The 23498-nt window shown below is 37.9% G+C and overlaps 2 protein-coding genes and 1 pseudogene across 2 annotated transcripts; 1 reads left to right on the top strand and 2 right to left on the bottom strand.

Moving 5' to 3' along the window:
- Positions 1–1752: 1752 nt before the first annotated feature.
- On the bottom strand, positions 1753–2564 carry LOC126631802 (calmodulin-like protein 3; annotated as a pseudogene).
- Positions 2565–4509: 1945 nt separating this feature from the next.
- Positions 4510–11453, bottom strand: LOC126631799 (uncharacterized). Its single transcript, XM_050301946.1, has 19 exons — positions 11286–11453; positions 10703–10819; positions 10383–10610; positions 10207–10293; positions 9978–10067; positions 9764–9890; positions 9511–9611; positions 9083–9251; positions 8829–8950; positions 8185–8313; positions 7946–8044; positions 7761–7818; positions 7606–7681; positions 7399–7528; positions 6678–6835; positions 6280–6352; positions 6003–6197; positions 5759–5852; positions 4510–5587 (listed from the first exon to the last, which is right to left on the bottom strand). The coding sequence occupies exons 2-19, from the start codon at positions 10775–10777 to the stop codon at positions 4707–4709; spliced, it is 2892 nt and encodes a 963-aa protein (XP_050157903.1). The 5' UTR covers positions 10778–10819; positions 11286–11453; the 3' UTR covers positions 4510–4706.
- Positions 11454–21324: 9871 nt separating this feature from the next.
- LOC126631351 (uncharacterized) lies at positions 21325–21795 on the top strand. Its single transcript, XM_050301506.1, has one exon. It carries the CDS (start codon positions 21325–21327, stop codon positions 21793–21795), a length of 471 nt encoding a protein of 156 aa, XP_050157463.1.
- Positions 21796–23498: the final 1703 nt, after the last annotated feature.

Below are 23498 nucleotides of genomic sequence, written 5' to 3'. Positions count from 1 at the left end.
TCTGGGTTCGGTCCCCTTCCTCCTCTTTCTTCTTCTCTTCTGGGTTCGGTCCCTTTTTTTTTTTTTCTTCTTCTTCTTCTTCCTCCTCATCCTCCTCTTTCTTTTTCTCATCCTCCTCTTTCTTCTTCTCTTCTGGGTTCGGTCCCTTTTTTTTTTTTTTTTTACTTCTTCTTCTTCTTCCTCCTCATCCTCCTCTTTCTTTTTCTCTTCCTCCTCTTTCTTCTTCTCTTCTGGGTTCGGTCCCTTTTTTTTCTTTTTTTCTTCTTCTTCTTCTTCTTCCTCCTCCTCCTCTTTCTTCTTCTCTTCCTCCTCTTTCTTCTTCTCTTCTGGGTTCGATCCCTTTTTTTTTTTTTTTTTTCTTCTTCTTCTTCTTCCTCCTCCTCCTCCTCTTTCTTCTTCTTCCTCCTCCTCCTCTTTCTTCTTCTCTTCTTCTTCTTCCTCCTTCTTCTTCTGGGTTCGGTCCCTTTTTTTTTCTTTTTTTCTTCTTCTTCTTCTTCTTCCTCCTCCTCCTCTTTCTTCTTCTCTTCTTCTTCTTCCTCCTTCTTCTTTTGGGTTCGGTCCCTTTCTTCTTCTTCTTCTTCTTCCTCCTCCTCCTCTTTCTTCTTCTCTTCTTCTTCTTCCTCCTTCTTCTTCTGGGTTGCAGGGGTTCGGTCCCTTTTTTTTTTTTCCTTCCAATTTCAGGTTTTTTAAAAAAAATTAAAAAATTATTTTATTTGCCACGTAGCAGACATTTGGCAGCCACATCAGCATTTAACAGATCTATGGATAGAAAATGTAACGGTTGTATGAAATTGAAATAAAATAGTACTTGAGGTATGAAAGTGAAATGTTTTAAAGATGTTGTATAAGATTGCAAATAGACCTCAAACCTAAGGGGCTACTATGTAATTTACCCTTTATTTTTTCTTCCTTTTATTATTATATATTAGTCTTGATTATTCAATGTTTGGTTGGCTACACTTATATCCATGGGTACATTTTTAATTTACATGTTTCGTTTTAATATATCTATTGCTATAATATGTTTTGGTTGGTTCAAATTCGTTTTACATAAATATGTGGGTACAAAATTTTTGGAGAATATTATGTAACATGGTTTTTAAGGTTGCTGCATTTTATGTACCCACATGTGCATGTCTATAAAACAATGTGGTATGATGTACATTTTTTTCCTTGAGTTTTCAAATGTACCCATGAGTTTTCTTGTAAATTCGGTATGTACCCATATGCTATTAATGTATGGGTACATACATTATTTTTGGTCTAAGTTCGTGGGGACATTGCTTTTGTATGTATGAATTCATGGGGTACATTATTTCCCTTAATACTAATCAATATAATTCACAAAAATACGTGCAGTGTGCATGAATTTTTATTGTAGAAATAGTTTTTTTTTTAAGTCTCATAATTCTTGAGATTTGTACATATATGATCCCACAAATTTTTGAATTTTTAAAATTTTAAATCTCTTTTAGACTTGATCGATAGATTGAATCTCATAATACTAGGATTTTGAATTACATAAATTCTTGGATTTTAATCCCTTAAATGTTGGACTGCAATCAATATTTTAAATTACAGTTTTTTATTTAAGATATCAAAAAGATGACATGGAAATATAGTAATACTAAAATGCTGAGATGTACAAAGTCAAAGGACTTTAATAAAAAATAAAAAAAAAACAATAAGATTTCAATCTAACAATTAAGTTAACTAGGAAGCGGAACCAAAATGACCCTTAAAATAAAGGAAAAGAAGAAACAACAAAAATTGCACATTGATGAGGAAAAAAGGTTATGAATCCATTGAATTTACAATTAGGACAACATTTGTTTGAAGAAAATAAAAGAATAATAATTAAGCATCTTGATCTTAATCAAAAAGCTAATTACAATTCAATTACCCCATCATTAACTCAAACTCTCCAAAATCAACCTTACCATCCAAATTCAAATCCACAACCTTGACCATCTTCTCCACCTGATCCATCTCCCACCCACTACCCAACCCCAAGCACTCTAAAACCCTTTTCAACTCCACAGCCTCTATGAACCCGTTGCCATCCTCGTCGAAAATCTTGAATGCTTCACGCAGGAGCTCGCTGCGCTCGGACTCGTTATCCTCCAATCCACCAAGGACCTCCTCCACTGGCACTTCATGATCATCCCCAGGCAAATCGAAGCCCGTCTGGTCTTCCTCATTACGTATTAGTCCAAGATTTTCAACGACGCGCCGCACTTTTTCCTTCTTGATTCTTCCATTTGTTTCCATCCCAAACACTGTGATCAGTGCCCTTGCCATGGACTCATCAACTTTGGTTGCAATGCTTTGTGGTTTGCAATTGGAGTACTGATCACACTGATCAATGTGAGCTCCTTTGCTTGCTGAACTGGATGGGACTCCTCCAATGGCTTGAACCAGGTCACCAAGTAACCTAGAGCAAACTCCTGTAATTCCCATAATGCCACTGCACAGAAACCCTAATGAAGTTTGCAAATATGGAGAAATATGAAATGTGTGTGATTTCCTTCAAAAGTGTCCACAGTTTTTATAGTGTTTGCCATGGCGAAATGCCCAAGTTTTTTTTGGTAAATTACACGAGTACCATTGCAACAATACTTAATCATGATAATTGTGACAATTATTGTTTGATAAATCTTTAAGATTCCTAAGAAGCTGGCAAATGGTATAGAATATGAACTTTTATGTGGAACTGGTGCATTACACAAGGGATGCTGTCATACTTGTTTTAGGGTTGGTCGGTTTAAATAAATCTGGATCAAAATAAATTAGTTGTATTTTAATCGACACTTGAGATTAATGTTTGTCCGTACTATACTTGACTAAGCCCGAAACTATTGAGCACCGGTCAACGTTATACCGTCAAGGACCCAGAAGAGTTTCCCTCCAACCAGGAGGCCAATCACAGTGCAACACGTGTCGACATCAGAAGCCAATCACAACACGACACGTGTCAATGTCAGAACAAAGCTAGAAACTCTTCTATAAACGGAGATCATTCTCCCACAATATTGCCTAATGTCATTTATACTAAATCATTCATTAGTACTCACTAAAGGAGAGCTTGAACCTATGTACTTGTGTAAACCCTTCACAATTAATGAAAACTCATCTACTCCGTGGACGTAGCCAATTTGGGTAAACCACGTACATCTTATGTTTGCTTATCTGCCTCCATCCATTTACATACTTATCCACACTAGTGACCGAAGCAATCTAGCGAATGTCACAAACTTGACATTTTCTGTTGTACCGAAGTCCTCACTAATTTTGTACACCAACAAATGTTGTTATAACAATTAGCTTGTCATTTGCTATGAAAAATCAAGCAAATATGTCAAATAATTTTTGATACATTTATTTGGAACTTTAATCTAAATGGTCGATTAGAAATCTAAAGTTTGGTTCAACATGTCGAATCAACAATTTTTTTTTTCCTTTCAATATAGTGAAATAAGTGAAAAGCCACTGTGATAGATGATGGTTAGTATATAGCATAGTCCAGTGGTTTTGATCTAATGACTTGTTTTAGCAGTGATATTGAACTCTTGTTGTGAGTGTCAGATCGATCACACAACCATTTCGTTTCCTTGTATATGGTATTGCATCTACTTCCAATTTGAAGCCAAAAAAAAAAAACAAAAAAACAAAAACAACGATATATGGCACTTGGTGGAAGCATGGAGCCATGAAGCACACTGATAAAATGTTTCTTTATAAACGAAGAAGCTCAAAGAAATCATATTTGTTATTGCAGATATGATTTTCCTTTTTCTTCCACCTATTGTAGAGTGCACATGAAGGAACAGAAATGCCAGAAACCGCGTTTTGTAGTTATTTAATCGTACTTGCAACATTAATTTGTTCACTTATTTCCTAATTAAATTAAACAATGTTCTCGGTCTAATGCATGCACTGCTCACCATCTCACGTGGGATCTGCAACACACTATTTTAAACTTCTAATCTTTCATGTGGATGCAAATTCTTTCAAGAATAATATTTACAAAATGAGAAAAAAATATTTTGGATCGTCCAGCTTTTAAATCGTTTTATACGAGAGATTCTGAAGTGTAACAGATTGTATATATTTATATGTTTATTTCTCATATTATATCTCCAACTTTTTAAGTTTTTATGGACAAAAAAGTTCTTTAATGTGATAAGAGAAATGCATTAAATTATATATGTCGGAATTTTTTTTTATGTTGGGTTGCTTTTAAATGGTAGTTTATACAATTGTATGTCCATCTCTGTAATCATATAGTCAACTTCATGTCGGAATTTTTTTTTATGTTGGGTTGCTTTTAAATGGTAGTTTATACAATTGTATGTCCATCTCTGTAATCATATAGTCAACTTTCAAACTCTCACGAGATACACACATTTGTATAAAACTAGTCATATGACAGATTTTCTCGTTGTGATGGAATTTCAGAGTCCAGTTTATTAAGTAATTTTTCAAATGCTAAAATACTGGACAAGAAAATTGACAGAAAATGAACCATCTCAATTGTGTTCAAAGTTTCACTTTTAAATAATTGTTGTATAAAATTGAAATCAACATAACTGCTTACACTCATTCATCTGGGGTAAAAACCAGAAGAATATAATCGAATCAAAATGTGTAATACAAGGTTGTAATGATGATGAAGGGTAAAAAGGCTTAATTACCATTTACCAGCCTCAATTGATAAGAGGTTTTCCATCACTAGGTCCTGTTTCGGCGTATCTCAGATAATCCTCTGGCACCGGGATATTTAACTCCGAACAAACTAACTGGATTATCTTTGCGGTCTCTAAACCAATCGACATTTTATTCAATGTTACAGCAATGGAGAACCGATTCTTTATGTCACAGAAACCAGTTGAGCCACCCATGCCCGAGTGGCCAAAGCCGATAAGGGACCTGTCCTTTGAATAATACCTCTTAAATCCCAGTCCGAAACTCCCATCTGGTTTAGCCAAGTTTGAATACTCGCCGATGCCCATGAAGGCATCATGAATTCTGGGGTTGTTAAATATCTTAACGACGTCCTTTTGAGGATTAGGATTCACAATGATCTCATCCAACACAGTGTCACTTCCGTTGCAAGTGTTACTGTCGCCGCTCGTGTTTCTACTATGACTACCAATGTCCTGGTCCTTGCTATCTTGCGGGGTCTTCTCATACTTATTAGTTCTCTTGTTCCTAAAAGCAGCAGCTATCTTCTTGCTTCTGTTACCCTTCTGTTTTTTCAGTGACGGTTGATCAGCAAATTTGGGAATGTGAGGGTGGCTACCAAGAGCTGGCTTTGAGGAAGAGGAATGAGGCGGCGGAACAACACCACCATCAACTAAGGTTGCATAGTAACGTGCAAGTGCACGTGCTGAGAAATGTCCATTAGCTGCAGGTATCATGGCACGGCGAATATTTAGCATGTTAAATAGAGCGGGCAATGCAGTTGCAACTTGCATAATTTTGTCTGGCTGGAAAGTGGAGGGCAGATCAGTACGACCGCTAATCCCTGAAAGCTTCTTCAGGTCTTCTGTATTGGGTGTAAGGGTTGCAAGTCGAGATTCCACACCTAGTATAGGAGGAAAAAGGCATGGTAATTATGAAATCCCAGATTCACGATTACCAGAATACATTCTGATATATAGCCGAAGCAATACTTTCACATTAACAGAAAACAACAGAAAGTAAAATAGACATGTATTGCTCGCGTTTAATGAAGCAAAAAACATAGTAAACTTGCCTGGAGGTATTCCAATATAAAACTCCCCTTCAATTTGGAGGGGGTGAACAAATGCTTCTTCAAGAATTTCCTTGAATTTCCTCTTCGATGCATGCTGTTCCACCCGAATAGATAATTAGAAAAATGATCAAAGCAAGTTTTGAACATTAGATTCTCGGTCACACAAACAGTGATTCCACCACATATTTAAAAGCACTGAAAATAATAGGTGCCAATAACTGTTCTGAATAGTAGGCAATTGTACCTCGATAATCCCACCGCATATCCAACCAAAAGATAGATAGTGATACAGCTGCTCCTGGCCAGGTTCAGTCTCAGGTTCTGAAAGGGCAACACGGTTTAAACACTCCTCCCAGTCGGCCATAAGCAAAGGGTTCTCTGTGCCAAGCTCTCCCAAAGCATTGTGCAGTCCAGAGGTATGGTTTAGGACGTGATGGACCTAAAATTAAAATAAAAAAACAAACAAAACTTATAGCTTTATTGGATTAAGAATATCAGGAATTGAATCACAAAGTTTATACCTTTATCTGATGTTTTCTAAATGATCCAAATTCTGGCCATATATTTGCCACATCTTCCTCAAGGCTCAATTTTCTGAAAAGGCAAAATAGTTAAAACAATTTACCCGTATTTACCAACAATGCAGAAATTAACATACATGATTGTTATTTTATCAAACTACTACTGAAGCCATGCAGGTAATCTAAAATATCAATCATTTGTCGTTATGGATCACATGATCGAAGTTTCCATACTATGATAGAATCCCTTGTTGTGCAGAAAGGAATGGGCATCCCAGACAACCTCGGACAATTAGATATAAACTACATGCTACGAGAGCTTATTTTGAATCAGGTATAATGCCTCAGCCGCAGATTTAATACAGCAAAAAGAAACATGGAAACATACTAATACGCACCCAGTGTCAACCAGCCAATGTAACATTCCAGCTGTTAAACCCTTTGTAGCAGAAAAAACTGGGAAAAGGCTGTCGGGTTGAACTGGACGAGGATCATATCTACCAAGCACTCCAGCAGCAGTGTCAATAATAACTTCCCCATCTTTGTAGGCACATACCTTCATCCAAAATCATGAAAGCTTGATTAAACTATAATTTGAAAGAACAACAACAACAACAACAACAACAAAGCCTTTTCCCACTAAGTGGGGTCGGCTAAGTGTCAATAATAACTTCCCCATCTTTGTAGGCACATACCTTCATCCAAAATCATGAAAGCTTGATTAAACTATAATTTGAAAGAACAACAGAAAAAAAAAAAAACTAAAAACAAACAAGCAACACTTTGGAAGTAAAAAATAAGTAACAATATGAAGAACCTTGTGTACCTCTTCATTTAATACAAAAAAACAGAGGTTTAAATAAATAGAAAATTTCAAGGGCATCTACAAGCTCAAATCCTTCTAACATAAAACTAGCTCTTCGAACTATTAACTTAAAACTTTAACGAGAAAAGATCAGCATTCAAAGAACACGCAACATCATTGTAACGAAACTGAGACTTGCACTGGAATATAAGAGAGCACAAAAATATCCTACAATGTCAAGCTTTATGTATGTGAATGGAAAAGGACTAATCAAATTTTCATGGCATCATTTCAACAGATAAATTGGTGCACACCTGGATTCCAAGTATTTTATTTTCATTCCCCAGCTCAACTAGGAATTGCCTCAGCTTGGCCTCCACATTAGAGTGGGCAGGTGTGTCATAGACCCACTGATCATTTTCCATTGGTCCCCTATTAATGTTTCTGAAAATTTGGGTCGATCAGAAAAGAACCAGATATGACAACAGACCAATGCAAAACAATATTCAAGATACACTTACCCTTGTAAAACGGATTCAGCAAATGGTCTCATGATCTCTTGATATACAATCCGGACATTCATTGTGGAAGAAAGCCCTACAACCAAGTCAAATGTAAAATTAAAAAGGTATAGTTATTTAACACCAAACAGCAGAGAAAATTTTCGTATACTGACCTCTGAGAAGATTGAGGACTCGTGCAAAAATTACAATATCACCAGGAAATGCATCAACCTGTTAAAGGGATTCTTACTAAATTTAGCACAGATGAAATAATCAATAAACATAGCAGAGAAGCACGACGGTAGGAGGACATTATGCATGAAACACGATGGTAGGAGGACATTATGCATGAACTTACAGGATTAAAGCGTTTAGCCTCCTTCTGGTTAAGTTGCATCTTGTCCTGTATAACCTTCATGTTTTTTGCTCTTTGATCCACCATAGATTTCATTGTTTCCTAAGGAAAATAATAAGCTAACTAATTAAACTGAACAGGGTAGGAAGACAAACTGAATAGAATAGGATTATGACATTGGAAAAATAGAAACAATCTAACAAGTCCAAAGTGATTAAAGACAAACATTATTGCATACTTACACTAGACTCTTTGGCAGGCGTTGTACTTCGGAAGAATACAGTTGTTATCTCCATTGCCTGCTCTGGAATATCTAGGCGCAACTTAAGTCCCATTTCTGCAAAGGCAGACAATAGAGCAACATGGTCCCCCTGTGACAAGCATTGCAAAGTAAAAAATTAATATTTAAAAAGTACTGTTTAGCAATATTCCTAAAAAAGAAAAAGGGAAAATGGATAACTAAAGTATACGCAGAGAGGAGCTATAATCTACAAACAGTACTATTCATCAATGAGTAATTTAAGGTGAATGCAGATTGATCCCTATTTACATTTACAGTGCACTTAACTTAGTCTTACAAACAGTGTTACCGTCATCACTTAAAAAAGCATTGCTATTACTCATTATAGTGCTCTTATATGTTTGACAAAGATGATCCTCAGCATCTAAAAGGAAAGGCAAGAAAGTAAAAATTTTCATTGTGTTCTAGTCGTTGTTACATTCCATGGAGAAGAATTCATAAGGGCTCTGAGACCTCAAAATATTACAAGGTCAATCTTTTCAATCAATGAGCCTACTCACCTAAAATTCTTAACATCAAGTAACCACATGATATCAAATAACAGTTCGTTTTAAAGAAGAAAAATTGATAACAGTTTGCACAAACCTCGGTAGATGCCAAGAACATCTTTGCTAGTGCTTTTTTAAATGAGCTTGATAATTTCTTTGTAAGCCCAAAGTCAAGCAAAATAGGACGATATGGAGGTTCCTTGCTCACAAGAAAGTTCCCTGCAAAAAAGACTCCAGGATCAGTAAACCATGTAATATCTCACAAACTTGTTGACTTGTGAACTGACTTGTTCTAATAAAAAAAATTAAGTAAAAAATAATAAATAACGGAAGGGGTGAGAAGAGGGATACCAGGATGAGGATCTCCATTAAAAAACCCGTCAACATACATTTGATGGGCATAAGCACGTGTGATTTCTTCAACAACTTTTTGTTTGTCAACACCAAATTCTTCCAGCGCTTCTATGTCATTTATCCGAATACCATCCATAAACTCTGAAATGAGGACTTTCTCTGTTGACTGTAAACAAAAGCAGCAGGATGGTAAATAACAAATACGTATGAAATAGGAAAGACAGCACCTATAGTTGAAAGAAATGAATTCGATCAACCACCAGTAAAGATCAGCAATAAAGGAGGCACTCCCTACTCTATTCCACCATATATCATCTTCAGATTTTTTTTATTTTTTTTTTATGAACAATTGCTCACACTGTTCTCAGTTAAATGAAACTGTGCCTGCAGAATCATATATATTAGGAGAATGGAACAGATAGTACCTGAATAACCTCTGGAATCAAAACATCCACTCGATCGGCGCGTGTGTTATCATCACATTTTGTATTGCAGCCAAGATTTTTAGCCACTGTTCTGGTGTTCTCTACAGAAACAGAGAGTACATAAACAAAATCAATAAAGTAGACAAATTAAACAAGCCTGTAATACAAATAGTCGTCAAGGTTGCCAAACTAAAACATACAAGATCTCAGCAGTAAGAGAAAATTCAGGAGTAAGAATGACAGTTAATTGTACCAGCTTCATGATTGAAGTCAAGTTCTTTGGGAGATTCTTTGCACCATTCATCTATCATAGGATTAAAATTGTACTGAGGCTCTGCCCATGCTATCCAGTCAACAATTGACTTTGCATTCTTCAAGTCCTGCAAACAAAAGCATGTCCGACAATAATTTAGTGACCCCTTCTTAATTTTATTTAACCTGAATCTTCAAAGCCAAGCATGACAAACCTCCAATATAATTGTCTTGATGCCCTCATGTTGAACTTTAACAACTACTTCCCGCCCATTGAGCAGGGTGGCACGGTGGACTTGTGCTATCTACATAAATTAGAATGGGAAACCAATCAGATAAACATTTTTAAAATTAAAAAATCAGAGTATAATTAACAATGAATCTGAGCTAAGTGGTTATATTTGTTCACTCTACTTCCAAGACCCAAGAGTCTGAAAATCTTACTGATGCTGTTGCCAAAGGAACATTTACAAAATCTAAGAACAACTCGTTCATTGATTTCCCCAACTCTTTCTGTATAGTTCGACAAACCTGTGTAAATGAAATTGTCAGTTAGCAATTGACGCAGCGGATGATAATTGTACATTGATATTACAACTTTCAAAACCTATAGAGACAACCTCTTCTAAAGGACGAGGAGGAAGAGAGTCCTGCAATTGCTTGAGAAGGCGTATGTATGCCTCAGGAAGTACATCTGCCCGTGTAGACAGATACTGCCCAAGTTTCACCCACAAACCTTCCAACTCCACCATCAAACTGAGAACACGTTTAGCATTTCGCTTATGCGCATTTTCCCATAAAGTATCTATTTTAGTTTTGTTAGCCCATTTCTCTCTTTGCTGCAAAGCCTTCAATGATTTCAAAAATAAAAAAAAAAGTTTAAACGGTATTTTATACAAAATAGGCAACCTATAAGTGAAAGGAAATGAATGAAAATTACCTTGTAATCTAGGTATATCAGAAAAGCAACTGTGCATACTTTCATGCGTCTTTTGTAGATGTTTCCCCATCCCATCGGTGTAAATGGACTCGAGTAGTTTAATTTACAAATCTTTGCCTGAGGGAAGAGAAGGAAAAATAATTTAAAACCAAAATTAGAGAACCCTAGATATAACTAAATAAGGAAAATTTGAACAGTTCATGCAAAACCACAAATTTGAAACTAAGTGAGCTCAAACTCCAAGCACCTCTCAAGCAATCATTGTATAAATTTGTACACAAAAACCATTCTGAGATCTTTCAAATTTGTAATTCCTGTTTTACACTTGTTGCTAATAAAACCATGAAATGAAAGCCCTTCTACGTTAAAGGTATACAGCTTCATATTAAAAGAATATGCCAAATAAATATTGGAGCAAAAGCGACAGGTATGTCAGCAATCAAAATTGACATAAAATTCATCATCCAAAACTTAATCAGCAAACTACACCACAATTAATCAGCAAATTCCAATCAATAATTTTAAGAAAAAACCGAAGTTAACAAAAATAATTAGATAAATTAATCAGAGAAATGCAACCCACCTGAAGTCCCAGAAAGCTCCGGAAGCGAAAGCAGAGGGAGAAGAAAAGCTCAGAACAATTTGGAACTGAAAATTGCTGAGGAGACGAAGAGACTCATAGGTAACTTCGTCGAAACGACGAGATTCGGCGTCGTTTTAATGACACGCGACTTTCCTTTTTTGTTTTGGCGTAGGCCTTCCCCAACTTCAACTACACGACCAACATGATTCCCCACCGCCTGTGACTTTTAGATCGCGAGCTCGTCCAATTGGAAAAAAGAACACGTGGGAAAATAAAAATAAGGGATTACGCGTCGTAAGGTGATTAGTTAGGCAAGTGCGCGTATGGGTGAGGTTAGTGTGGTCGAATTCTAATTAACGGTTAGTCGCGCGAAATAAAGGAATGTGGGTGGCCGTTAGATTGAATGTGAGGGAGATTCGTAGCCGTGGAATTTCTGGAAAGGCGTGGCCCATAGCTAACCGCCTTTGTATTTTGTAATCTGAACTATCTGTGGTGGGTCCACAACAAAAATGGGGTTATAGCCGGCTGGCGCGGTGTTGAATTCTTTTCATTTTCCGGTTCATAGTGGTTGAATTTTCCATTGGTTGGTCCTCTACTCAAAATGGGAATGTTGACGAGACTCTTAAAATGGGTTTTTTTATAGTCTTCGACATCTCTTTTTTTTTTTTTAGCACAATATTTTAAGTTATTAGTTTTTAACACAAGTATCACACCCACTTGTATAGTGATATATGAGTCTTGTTTGGCAGCTCGGACTGTATTAATTATTTCAGTCGAATAGGATAAATAGTTGTCAGATATTACTGACTAAATTAGTCGGTCATTTGGTATTGTATCGAATTAATTTGTACATCAAATAATACATTGGACTGTAATTTTTTTTTTGGCCTAATTGGATAAATGGTCCCCGTGGTCATAAGGTATTCGGATGATAGCCCCTGTGGTAAAAAAATTCGGATTTAAACCCCTGTGGTCTAAGTCTGTTAGGATTTAAACCCATGTGGTCTAAATCTGTTAGGATTTAAACCTTTCTGTTAAATAATGCTGATGTGGCTGCCACGTGGCTGCCAAATGGCTGCCACGTGGCAAAATAATAATTTTTAATTTTTTTTTAAAAAAAACCTGAATTAAAAAAAAAAAAAAAAAAAAAAAAAAAAACAAACAAACAAACCGGATCTGCAAGAAGAAGAAGGAAGAGGGAGAGGGAGGAGGGCGCGAGGAGACGGCTCCGGCGAGGGGGGAGCTAGTCTCCGGCGGGAAGAAGAAGAAGAAGAAGAAGAAGAACAAGAAGAAGAAGAAGAAGAAGAAGAAGAAGAAGTCGCGCAGGGAGACCGGCGGGAAGAAGAAGAAGAAGGAAGAAGGAGAGGGAGGAGGGTCGCGCGGGGAGAGGGCTCCGTCGGGGGGGGGGAGCTGGTCTCCGGCGGGAAGAAGAAAAAGAAGAAGGAGAAGAAGTCCGGCGGGGTGGGGGAACGGGCGGAGGGCGGAGGGCGGAGGGCGGGGGGGATTTTCTGGGTTTCTGCGTTTTTTTTTTTTTTTTTTTTTTTTTTTTTTTTTTTTAATTCAGGTATTTTAAAAATTATTATTTTTGCCACGTGGCATATATGTGGCAACCACGTCAGCATTATTTAACCGAAGGGCATAAATCCTAACAGACTTAGACCACAGGGGTTTAAATCCGAATTTTTTTACCACAGGGGCTATCATCCGAATACCTGTTGACCACGGGGACCATTTATCCGATTAGGCCTTTTTTTTTAAATTCACAGAATAATTGTTGTTAATATATATATATATAACTTCATTACACAGACAAAATTAAAAAAATAAAAATTAAAGAGGAAGGAGAAAAAACCTAGGTCTCTCTACCCAGGTCTCTACCCAGTCTTCACCATCTTTCCCCACTCATCAAATCCCACCCTGCATACGAACCCACTCATCGATTCACCAACCAAAAGCTGCAAGCTTTTTACTTGGGACGAAAACCAGATAATTACACCCTCCATTTCTTCATCTGTTTGATCGAATTGAAAAGTCAGCGTTTTGCAACTCAAGTTCTGAGAATTCTGCAGAAAGAAAGAGTTGGGTTGCTGGGAGCGGCGGAGGAGATGTGGGGGTTCGGGGGTCAGTATTATTGGGGAAGGAATGAGCGGCAGAGCAATAGGGTTGAAGGGATAGTGGTGTTGTTTGCGTGGATGTCGAGCCAGGAAAGTGCTGCGAGAGAAGGAGAGGGACGAAGTGAGCGAGAGAAAAAGGGACAGAGTAAGCGAGGCTGAGAGAGATTTTCTACCCGACTAATTATACAAAGGTTTCGGTTGGGATAAATAAACGGGTGAGATGTGTATAAAATGAGTGGGCCCGGATTATATAATCCGGTGCTTATTTAATACGAAGTTCATTAAACATCCGTTTTGTATTATTAATATTATCCGATGGTCTTATAGGCGTGCCAAACGAGACTGTGGTGTATAACCTGTTACATCTCAATCTTGACTCCACTGTAGAACGATATTATCCGCTTTGGGTTTACCATTCCCTCACGATTTTGTTTCTGGGAACTCATAAGCAACTTCTTAGTGGGTCACCCATCCTAGGATTGCTCTAGCCCAAACTCGCTTAAGTTCGGAGTTCCGAAAAATCTGAAGCCAGTGAGTTCCCAAAAGGCCTTTATGCTATAGGGAGGGGAGTATGTACACATAAGGCATATCACCCCTTATCTGTTGGTCAATGTGGGATCTCACAATCCACCCTACTTAAGGGGAACCCGGTGTCCTCGCCGGCACATCCGTATCGAGCGGTAGAGTGGCTTTGATACCATTATGTCACATCCCAATCTCGGCTCCGCCGTAGCACGATATTGTCCTTTTTGAGCTTACCATTCCTTCACGGTTTTGTTTTTGAGAACTCACGAGTAATTTTCCAATGGGTCATCCATCCTAGGAATGCTCTAGCTCAAATTCACTTAAGTTTGGAGTTCCGATGGAATCCGAAGCCAGTGAGTTTCCAAAAGACCTCGTGCTATAGGGAGGGGGAGTATGTACATATAAGGCATATCACCCCTTATTCGTTGGTCAATGTGGGATCTCACAATAATTCTGTCACATCCTAGTCTCGGCTTCGCAGTAGCACGATATTGTCCTCTTTGGGCCCCGACCACGCCCTCATGGTTTTGTTTATAAGAACTCACACGAGAATTTCCCAGTGGGTCATCTATCATAGGAATGCTCTCGCCCGAACTCGCTTAACTTCAGAGTTCCGATGGAACCTGAAGCCAGTGAGTTCCCAAAAAGCCTCGTGCTATATGGAGGTGGGCATGTACATATAAGGCACATCACCCCCTCTCCGTTGGTCGATGTGGGATGTTATAATCCACCCCCTTAGGGGCCCGACGTCTTCATCGGCACACTCGCACCATACGGCATAGTGGCTCTAATACCATTCAGTCACATCCCAATCTCGGCTTTGCCGTAGCATGATATTGTTCGTTTTGGGCCCCGACCACACCCTCACAGTTTTGTTTCTGGGAACTCACACGAGAACTTCCCAGTGGGTCACCCATCCTAGGAATGCTCTCGCCCGAACTCGCTTAACTTTGGAGTTCCGATGGAACCTGAAGCCAGACCTCGTGCTATATGGAGGTGGGCATGTACATATAAGGCACATCACCCCCTCTCCGTTGGTCGATGTGGGATGTTACATAACCCGTGTTCCTGACAAACTGAAAAATCTCTAGTCATTTTGAATTTTTTTCACATATAATTAAATTGAGCATTAATGTAAGTGAGATGTTTAGTAGTAGTTGTCTTCACTTGTAAATCGAAAATCTAAGTTTGATTTTTATAAATAACAAGTTGGTAACCACATTCCTTTATATATTAAAGTTAAGTATTAATATGTCCTCAATGTGTAGATATGTCGCCTACAAATGTGGCACATCATAGTAGTTTAACGTGGTGTTGAGCAAAAGAGACCAAGATTTTGATGCGGTAAAACACATGGATCAAGAATTGTCCACCTTCAAAACACAGGAACAACATTAAGAATTTGAGCAAAAACAACACACCTTTATATATAGTCAATGACAAATGTGTTTTAGAAAAGAAAAGTTGGACCATATTTTACTAATTACAAAGCGTTCTTAAGAAAAGTAAGCGTGTGTTTTTTCTAGGCACCAAGTTGGAATTGAACATGTCCTCGATCGCAGGAACTACAAAGAAATTTCCGCTAAGCATACTTAAGGGAGAAGAGAATATCGTTCAATTTTGTTCGTCTCTCGTAAGATCATCGCCAAACTAACGTAGTGATAACTTATTGCAGAAGATAAAAATATTCTTAACATACTAAATAACGCTAATACACACCAAAATACCCAAACATAAAAATAAACCAAATTACTAATTCTATTATTTTCCAATGTCATATTTTCTAACCATTGGAGATGCTGTAATGGTTTTGGCTTAAAATTTCACCCGGAAATTATTAAAGAATGATTTTAACCTACTTTTTTTAGTAACTTTTTTAAAAATATTATGTAAATTAGGACAATTTATTTTTATGAACATTTTAACCTAAATATATTTAAATTAGGATAAATAATGAAAAATCAGTAAACTACCTCATTTTTACACATATGCACAACAGAAAGAACATGGGAAACCGCACAACCTACCCCATTCTTAATTAAACACAAATACATAGATGGGTAGAAAGGAAAAAAAATGAAGAATTGTTTGACAAAAGTGAATTTTGTGTGGATGTTTGAATAAATATAGAGGTATTTATAGAGGTTTTGAGTGAACTTCAATTTAAATAAAATTTTTAATTGTTTTAGCTGTTGAATTTAATTTTGGGTTGTTAGATCTTCTTTTTATGGTTAGATTTACTCATATTCGATCCCAACTATTAGATTTAATGTATTTATAAATTTGATTTTTTTTTTAAATTGAATCTAAATTATTGGTTCAATCAACTGTTCAACAACATGGGCTGTCCAATAAAAAAAAATAGTCGTGGGTCATTGCCCAAGTGTCCAACAACATCAATAACTAGGTCCCAACAATTAACCTTGATGCATTTTGTGGCCTAAATTTAGTCCAAAAATAAGTTTTAACTCAAAATCTTTTTTTAGCCTAATGATTCGAAAAGTACGGGGCGAGTTTAAAACTTAAATTTTGAATTTTAACCCAATCATTTGAGTTGATCTTAGACTCGAGTGCACACCGATATTCCCACAATAATTGCATTCCTTTATATTAACATGTCCTTCCGATTCCACACCATACGTACCAAAGTGGGCATCTCAAAGCCCAAATAGCATATAAACTGAGCTGAGTTTTTCTTGCTAAACATGTATATGCTAGAGAGTTGTAAAGAACATGTATATAATACTGATTGAGACAATTACTTGAATTTTCGGAAAGTCATTTGCTGAACAACTACTTGATATTTAGACCTCAAGAGTTGAACGCATAAGGACGAGTTCAGTCAACCAAGACTGCACTCAACTCGAACATTTTGTCCATGTTTTCGTCATCCAATTACAAACACATATTTATACACCCAAATTCCAACCTAGATCTCTCACTTTTTGTTTCAAAGATTTTAAAGAACGTTGAGGCATGTGGGTTGTATGAGGGTGTTTGTTGTAGGGGTATTTGTCGGAAGGATTAGATCAGAAATAGCCTTTTCAACTTCTGTTCCAAAATTTTGGAATTGGGTTAGATTGGATCATAATTTTCAAATTTGGAATTTTCAGAACCGGAGTAATTTCAGTAATCTTGAAACTTAATTTAGAAATTCATATAATTTATAAGTTTTTTTTAATACTTTCTAACTTTTTCAGTCATGCAATTTATTGTTCTTTATATGTATAAATTCAATTAATTTTGTGTTATACTAGTATGCTTGTCCTTTTCAATATATATAAGTATACATTTAATATAAAAACAATGAACAATATGTATCCAAAACTAACAATAAAGACAAAAGATATGATTTGAGTAAATAACTATAAAAAGTCGGAATGTCTCGAAAGTCCTTTTATCAGAATAAGTTCAAAACACTTAAGAGTTGAATAGCAATGGGTTTCAATAAGAGTATTTGTGGAAAGTGCTGGGTGCACTTATAGAATTTTATAAGTTTTACTAAAGGTGGTTGGGTGAAAAGATTGGATTGGGTGAACTTAACTAAAAGTTGGGTACCGATAAAAAGGCACTGTAAAATAAAGTTAGATTAATTGTCGATTTGATCTGGAACAAGTACCCGAGTGAAAAAATTAAGTTTCTAAACTATATTTTGTTTGGGAGACTAAGCTAGCTAGTCTTAAAAGGTGACAATTAAAAATTTATTTTAAATTGAGCCATGGAATTTCATGAAGGGCTCTAGAACAACATGCATGCAAAGATTCAACAAGATCAACATACATGCAAATAGATAAAAGCGGAAGCATGAATATCGAACTTCCTAGATCCCCTTCCATGAATCATGGCTTAGTAGAAATATATACATGCATGCTTCAACCAAACACATAAAGAAGGTTTCGAAGCTTCCTTTTGTTTCTTTCTAAGCCCTCGTTGTTTGTCCAAGCTCCTTCCTACAAAGTCCACGCCACAAGCCTCCTTCTCCAAGCTCCAATCTTCTTGCTCTTGATCTTCCTTGCATGTGTACTTCTCCAAGGTTCCAAGTTACGAACCCTTTTAACTTTCGACACCTACAGAAGACTAAGATGGTAGTGGATGATAGAAAAGAGAGATGATAGTATACTCTCTTGTTCTCTTGGGAAGGTAGAATGGTGCACATGCGTTGATACTAAAAATGAGAGTTTTTCTTATTTTGGGTTAACAAATGGCAAGTTTTGAGTGGGTTGTAGTGTTGTTCAACATGGTCCAATAGTAATTCAAGTCCACACAAAAGTTTTCTCGTATACCAAATCATTATTGAGACAATGGATTAGTAAAGCAGCTAACATTGTGCAATGATAGAGCTTCAATAGATTAGGCAAACCAAAGTAGGCAAAATTATATTTTATTTTTTTTTCGTCTATAACATCTACTTTAACCTTTAAGTTTTGTCATCTTGTTCCACATAAAATAGTATGATAAAAATAGATATGGGGCTCCATTTGCCACTCATAGTCTTGTAGGCAACATTACCTACTTAAAAGAGTAGGCAAAATTTGCAAACCCAGACACCCATACCATTGAAGCTAATTTTTGCCTATGGCTATGTAGCTAATCAAAATGAATTTTCCTACTCAATTGTCTACACCATTGGAGATGCTTTTATATGACAGCCGATTTGCCCACGGATTGCCAAGAAATGCCAAAAAATCAAAGAGTCATGATTAGATTAATTAGTAATTGAGTTTGAGAGCATCATAATGTCATCATACCAACCGTTTAATTTATTAGCACAAAAATTCATAAGCAATGATAAGGGCAATGAAACAAGTTAAAAAAAAGGTAGGGTTGCCTTCTTTATATATACAAAATCATATGCTACAAATAACACCATATCATTAGATTCATTACACCCAAAGTGATGCGCTTACAAGATTTGTAAACATACCAACTACAGGGACTTGATCTTCCTCCGACTACGAGAACCAGTCATCTTCATCCAGCAGCACCTCAGTCCCAACAAACTTACCACTAGTTACTCACCAAGAAAAGGTCCGGACCAATTCACTATTCTGGCATGGACTCGCATTCTTCAGTCCAGTGGCTATGATAATCCTCACAACAATCACAGTACTTCAAAATAACACGTCCTTCATAGTCCACGTTAAGCTCCCCTTTTTGCTCAGAAACTTGTTCACCACATTATGTGCAAATATATTACAGTGTTCGCCAACACGAGCGCCCATTGGGACCAAAACAAAGCATGGGCAATCGTTACTCTTGTGGTCCTCAACTACCTCACATCAAACTTCACAGTAATTATGCTTTTTTTGGAGTTTGAGTCGAGCCATTGGGTCTCCAATCGCCTTTCGTAGACCATCCTCTTCATCTGTTTGTTTAAAGTTTCATTGTTAGAATACAAAATAAGAAAATATTAATAACAATAGTACTATATCATCTCAAGGCCCTTAAGAATTTTTCTTGCTACAAAAACATGAATACATGTCGATAAGTTTTCCAGTCCCTTCTAAAACCTTAGTTAGTTTTGATTGTGCTCCTCAAGGCCTACACCAAAGACCCCACAAAGGCACCTTTCAAACTAACTACGAACTTATCTTGCAGCACACCAAGCAGCAAGAGCCTGCCCGACAACAAACAAAGTGCCACACCCTTAGGGAGCTGTGCGAGGGAAATCTTGCTCGAACATAGTTTTGGCACGCCTGGTGGGACCACAATAATCTTGTATGCCAAGAAGAAGGAAGGAACAAACTTTCTAGTGGAAAATAGAGTTTGGACAACCTCATTGTTCGACAGAAGTAAACATGACAGGCCACCTAGAAGATTTCCCCTCCCTATGAGGTTCTGCGATCCTAGAAAGCACAACTTCTTCTGAGAAGTTGGGTGGAAAAGTTACTAACGAAGATCTACAAGCTACTATGGTACAAGTGTTGAAAAGTATGGAGAAAATAACTCTGGAGACCAGAGGAGAAGTGAGCAGACTTTGTTCCTTAACAGGAACTCTGCTGAGAAGGCTGGAGTTAGAGTACTCCACACCAAGAGATGGTTCTGCTAGAGAGGTGATCAAAGAAGCAAACCCTGAGAAAGAACCAGTGATTCCCCTATTTCCTTTACTTGAAGAAAAGAAGGATAAGGGGAAGAAGAGTGAGCAACCTGGAACCAGTTGACCAGAGGAAGAAGAGATCCTGGAAACAAGTTTGCCTAATCATCTACTACTCCCACTAGATGGTAGGAGTCAGATCGACCTAGAAGGAAGAAAGTTTGGAATGTCTCAACAAGTTAGGGAGTCCAGTGGAAAATGTTTGCACATAACTGCGAGCCAACTTCCCCCTTATAGGCCATCACCGTTGGCTAATAAGGGAGGGGAAGTTAGGTAGAGGCAACCAGAGCCACAGAGGGAAGCTTTCTCAGGAAATGAACGTAGCACGAAGTGGGGACATTCTTATACCCTGCACAACAAAGTAGTTAACCAACAACTCAGAAATGAGTTAGGAGAACTGAGAAGGATGGTGGTCCAAAATGCTTAACCGCAAGCTCGCCCACTGTTCAGAATAACATATCAAAAAACCTACCCTGAGTATATTGATGAGCAGAACCCTTTTCCCCTCAACCTGAAGATGCCCGCATTCCCAACATTTAGTGGGGAAGACTGTAATGTGTCTTCTAAAGACCACATTTTCAAGTTTTCCAACTACTGTGTAGCATTTAAAGACAATCCCAACTACAAGTTGAGGTTGTTTGGAAATTCATTGGTTGGCTTAGCATCTCAATGGTACTTTTTGTTACCCCCTAATTCTATTGCCAATTGGGGGCAAATGAAGATGGCTTTCCACAAGTAGTTTTATAGGGTGGAGCCTGAGATGACCATCAATGACTTAGTGGAGGTGAAACAGTATGAGCATGAGTCTACTGAGGACTTCATGATAAGGTTTAGAAGGACAAGGATGAGATGTCAGTTCCTTATCAATCATGCCCAGCTCATAGCCATTGCTCAGAAGGCTCTAAGGCTACCTTTGAGGAAAAAGTTTTATGATGTACATTTTAAAGAACTTCAAGAGTTGGTGATTGCTGCTACCAAGTTTGAAAAGTTGTTAACCGAGGAACAGCAACTGAAGCACTCATCCAAAGTGCCCATTTTCTACAAGAACAAAGCCCCAATACACTAGTTGGAGTTTGAAAGTTTAGAACCAGGAGAAAATGATAGCAGTGTAAGAGAAGGAATTGAATTATGCTCAGCTGAGATGACTACTCCCTTCAAACCTTTGATGATGAAAGGGTTGGTCCAGCCTGTCTTAGACCAGAAGGTTGTTTTGAATGATGAAGGTTTTGTGCCTATGAAGCCCCCAAAGTACTAGACTTATTCTTTTAATTTGACCAAGGCAACTAACATCTATGAAGAGTTAGTGATGACTAGGGTGATTGCGCTTGACAACACTAAAAAGTTGCCTAAACCAGAAGAGTTAAGAGGAAAAAAGTATTGCAAACTTCACCTCACCTTCAACCATTCCATAGCCAATTGTGTGCAGTTCAGGGATTGGATCCACGATCTCATAGTCAAGGGGAAGCTGTTGTTAGAAAAACCCCAAGCTAACATGATGATTGACACAGACCCCTTCCCAGAAGCCTCCATTAACATGATCAACCTTAACTGGGTTGAGAAAGGAAAGAGAAAAACTACTTGGGAAGAGAAGGGTGAGAGAAGGCAAGTTGTTAGACCTTCTGAAGGTGTTAGAAGATTGCCCGATAGACCACAAAAGGCTGTAATCAATGGAGTGGTCTTATGCAGTAAATGTCAATGTGAATGTGAATTAGAAGTGCCAGCATTAGGTGCCATTATTGACCGAAAGTTAGTTAGAAGAAGAGAGATAAAAGAATAAGATACCCGCAGATGTGTTATTTGGGCAGCCAAGAATGAAGCCAAGATGCCAAAGTGGGTAAAAGTGAAACATCCCCAGCCAAGTTATCATGGTAGTGCAATGCAAGGATGGAGAAAGAGAGAACCATAAAACCAGTTCCCCTAGTTACCAAGAAAGATTCAGCCCGACTTGGCCGAAAGTGGTACATAGTTGGGAAAGATGGAAGACCTGTTTGAGAGATGAGGGCATCTATGATCAGCAAAGTCTAAATACAGCATAAGGCTCACATAAACTCAATGAAAATCCCCACTATTTCAGAAGCTTCTGGGAATGTTAAGTTTGAGGAGGCCACAAAAGGTGGAAGAAGATAACTCCAATGGAAGAGCAAAAAAAAAAGATAAAAAGAGCCAATAGTAAAATAAAGGGTCAAGGAGATCATGTACCTCAGAATCTCCATCCAGGAAAGTACAGAGTCTTGAGAAGAGCTCAGAAGAGTGTAGTGATGATGCTTACACCAGGCTGGAGACCAGAACCTCTCTGTTTTGGGACCATTTCCCTTGAGAGGGGGATACCCCACCTATACTGGAAGATGCACCATGTGAAACCCCAAAGCAGGTGCTTAACTTTGACATAGCAGTAGAGGATGAGGTGCCCGAATTGATGCTAACCAAGGATGCTCAGGCTTGGATGGACAAGTTTGTGTATCAAATTGAAGGAAAGAAATAAGGGGTACTTGAACCCAACAACTTCTATGTAAACATGACTTATGTTTTATCAGCCATGTTTTGCACCGAACCAAATCAACCAGCCATAATGGAGGGTGATTACTTGGCACCAAAACCAATGATGGCACTTGTTAACATTGAAAAAGGTGGAAAAGAAGGATCAAGTGTGGCAGACTTGCCCGAACCTGCACGAAATGAGCCCAATAGGGTATATTCTGACCAAATGGTGTTCAGTAATCCAAGTCTGGCCCTAGCCAACCATCTCAATCCCATATACGTGACAACTCATCTAGAGGGAATACCCTTCAAGATGGTGTTGATAGATGGTGAAGCAGCGGTCAATGTGCTTCCACTCAAGCAAATGAAGAGACTGTGTAAAATAGAGGAATATCTTATTCCCACTAATCTAACAATTTCTAGTTTCTTTGGAGCCATCACCAAAACCTATGGGATATTACCCTTGGAGGTTGACTTGGCATTTTTTATGGTGGATAGTAGCTCTATTTATGGAGCATTGCCAGGGAGATATTGGATTCAACAAAGTCTGTTTGTGCCATCTACTTTACATTAACAAGTTGTTGTCAACCACAAGTCCAGAGCCGATCAACCAGGGTTTTGGGAGATTGTGGAGGCTAAGTCACGGCCATTTTTCCCCACAGCCAATGTTGCAGATGCAAACTTCTACAACCCTAGTATTAGAATCTTGAAGTGTTTAGGAGCTGATGAGAATGACCGCCCTACCAAGGTGACGGCCCATAAGTTCATAGAACAAGGATTGTCTTTGACTAAGGAGGAATGAGACAGGCCTCACATTGTTCCAGTCCACCAACACTAATGATGTCATAATAGAGGACAAATGACCAAGTGACTACAATCAAGTCCTTAATTAAGAAACTATTGGTGTATGGAAGAGAGAGAAAAGAAGTGAGAGAGAACTCAGTCAATGATGAAATAGAGTGGGAGAAAGAGGCTTCAAGCACCAAGAACAGATAGGAAGAA

This window comes from Malus sylvestris, chromosome 8 (assembly GCF_916048215.2).
Source record: "Malus sylvestris chromosome 8, drMalSylv7.2, whole genome shotgun sequence".
Classification (NCBI taxonomy): Eukaryota; Viridiplantae; Streptophyta; class Magnoliopsida; order Rosales; family Rosaceae; genus Malus; species Malus sylvestris.
The sequence above is the reverse complement of the archived record's forward strand: the minus strand, read 5'-3'. Positions and strand labels throughout refer to the sequence as shown.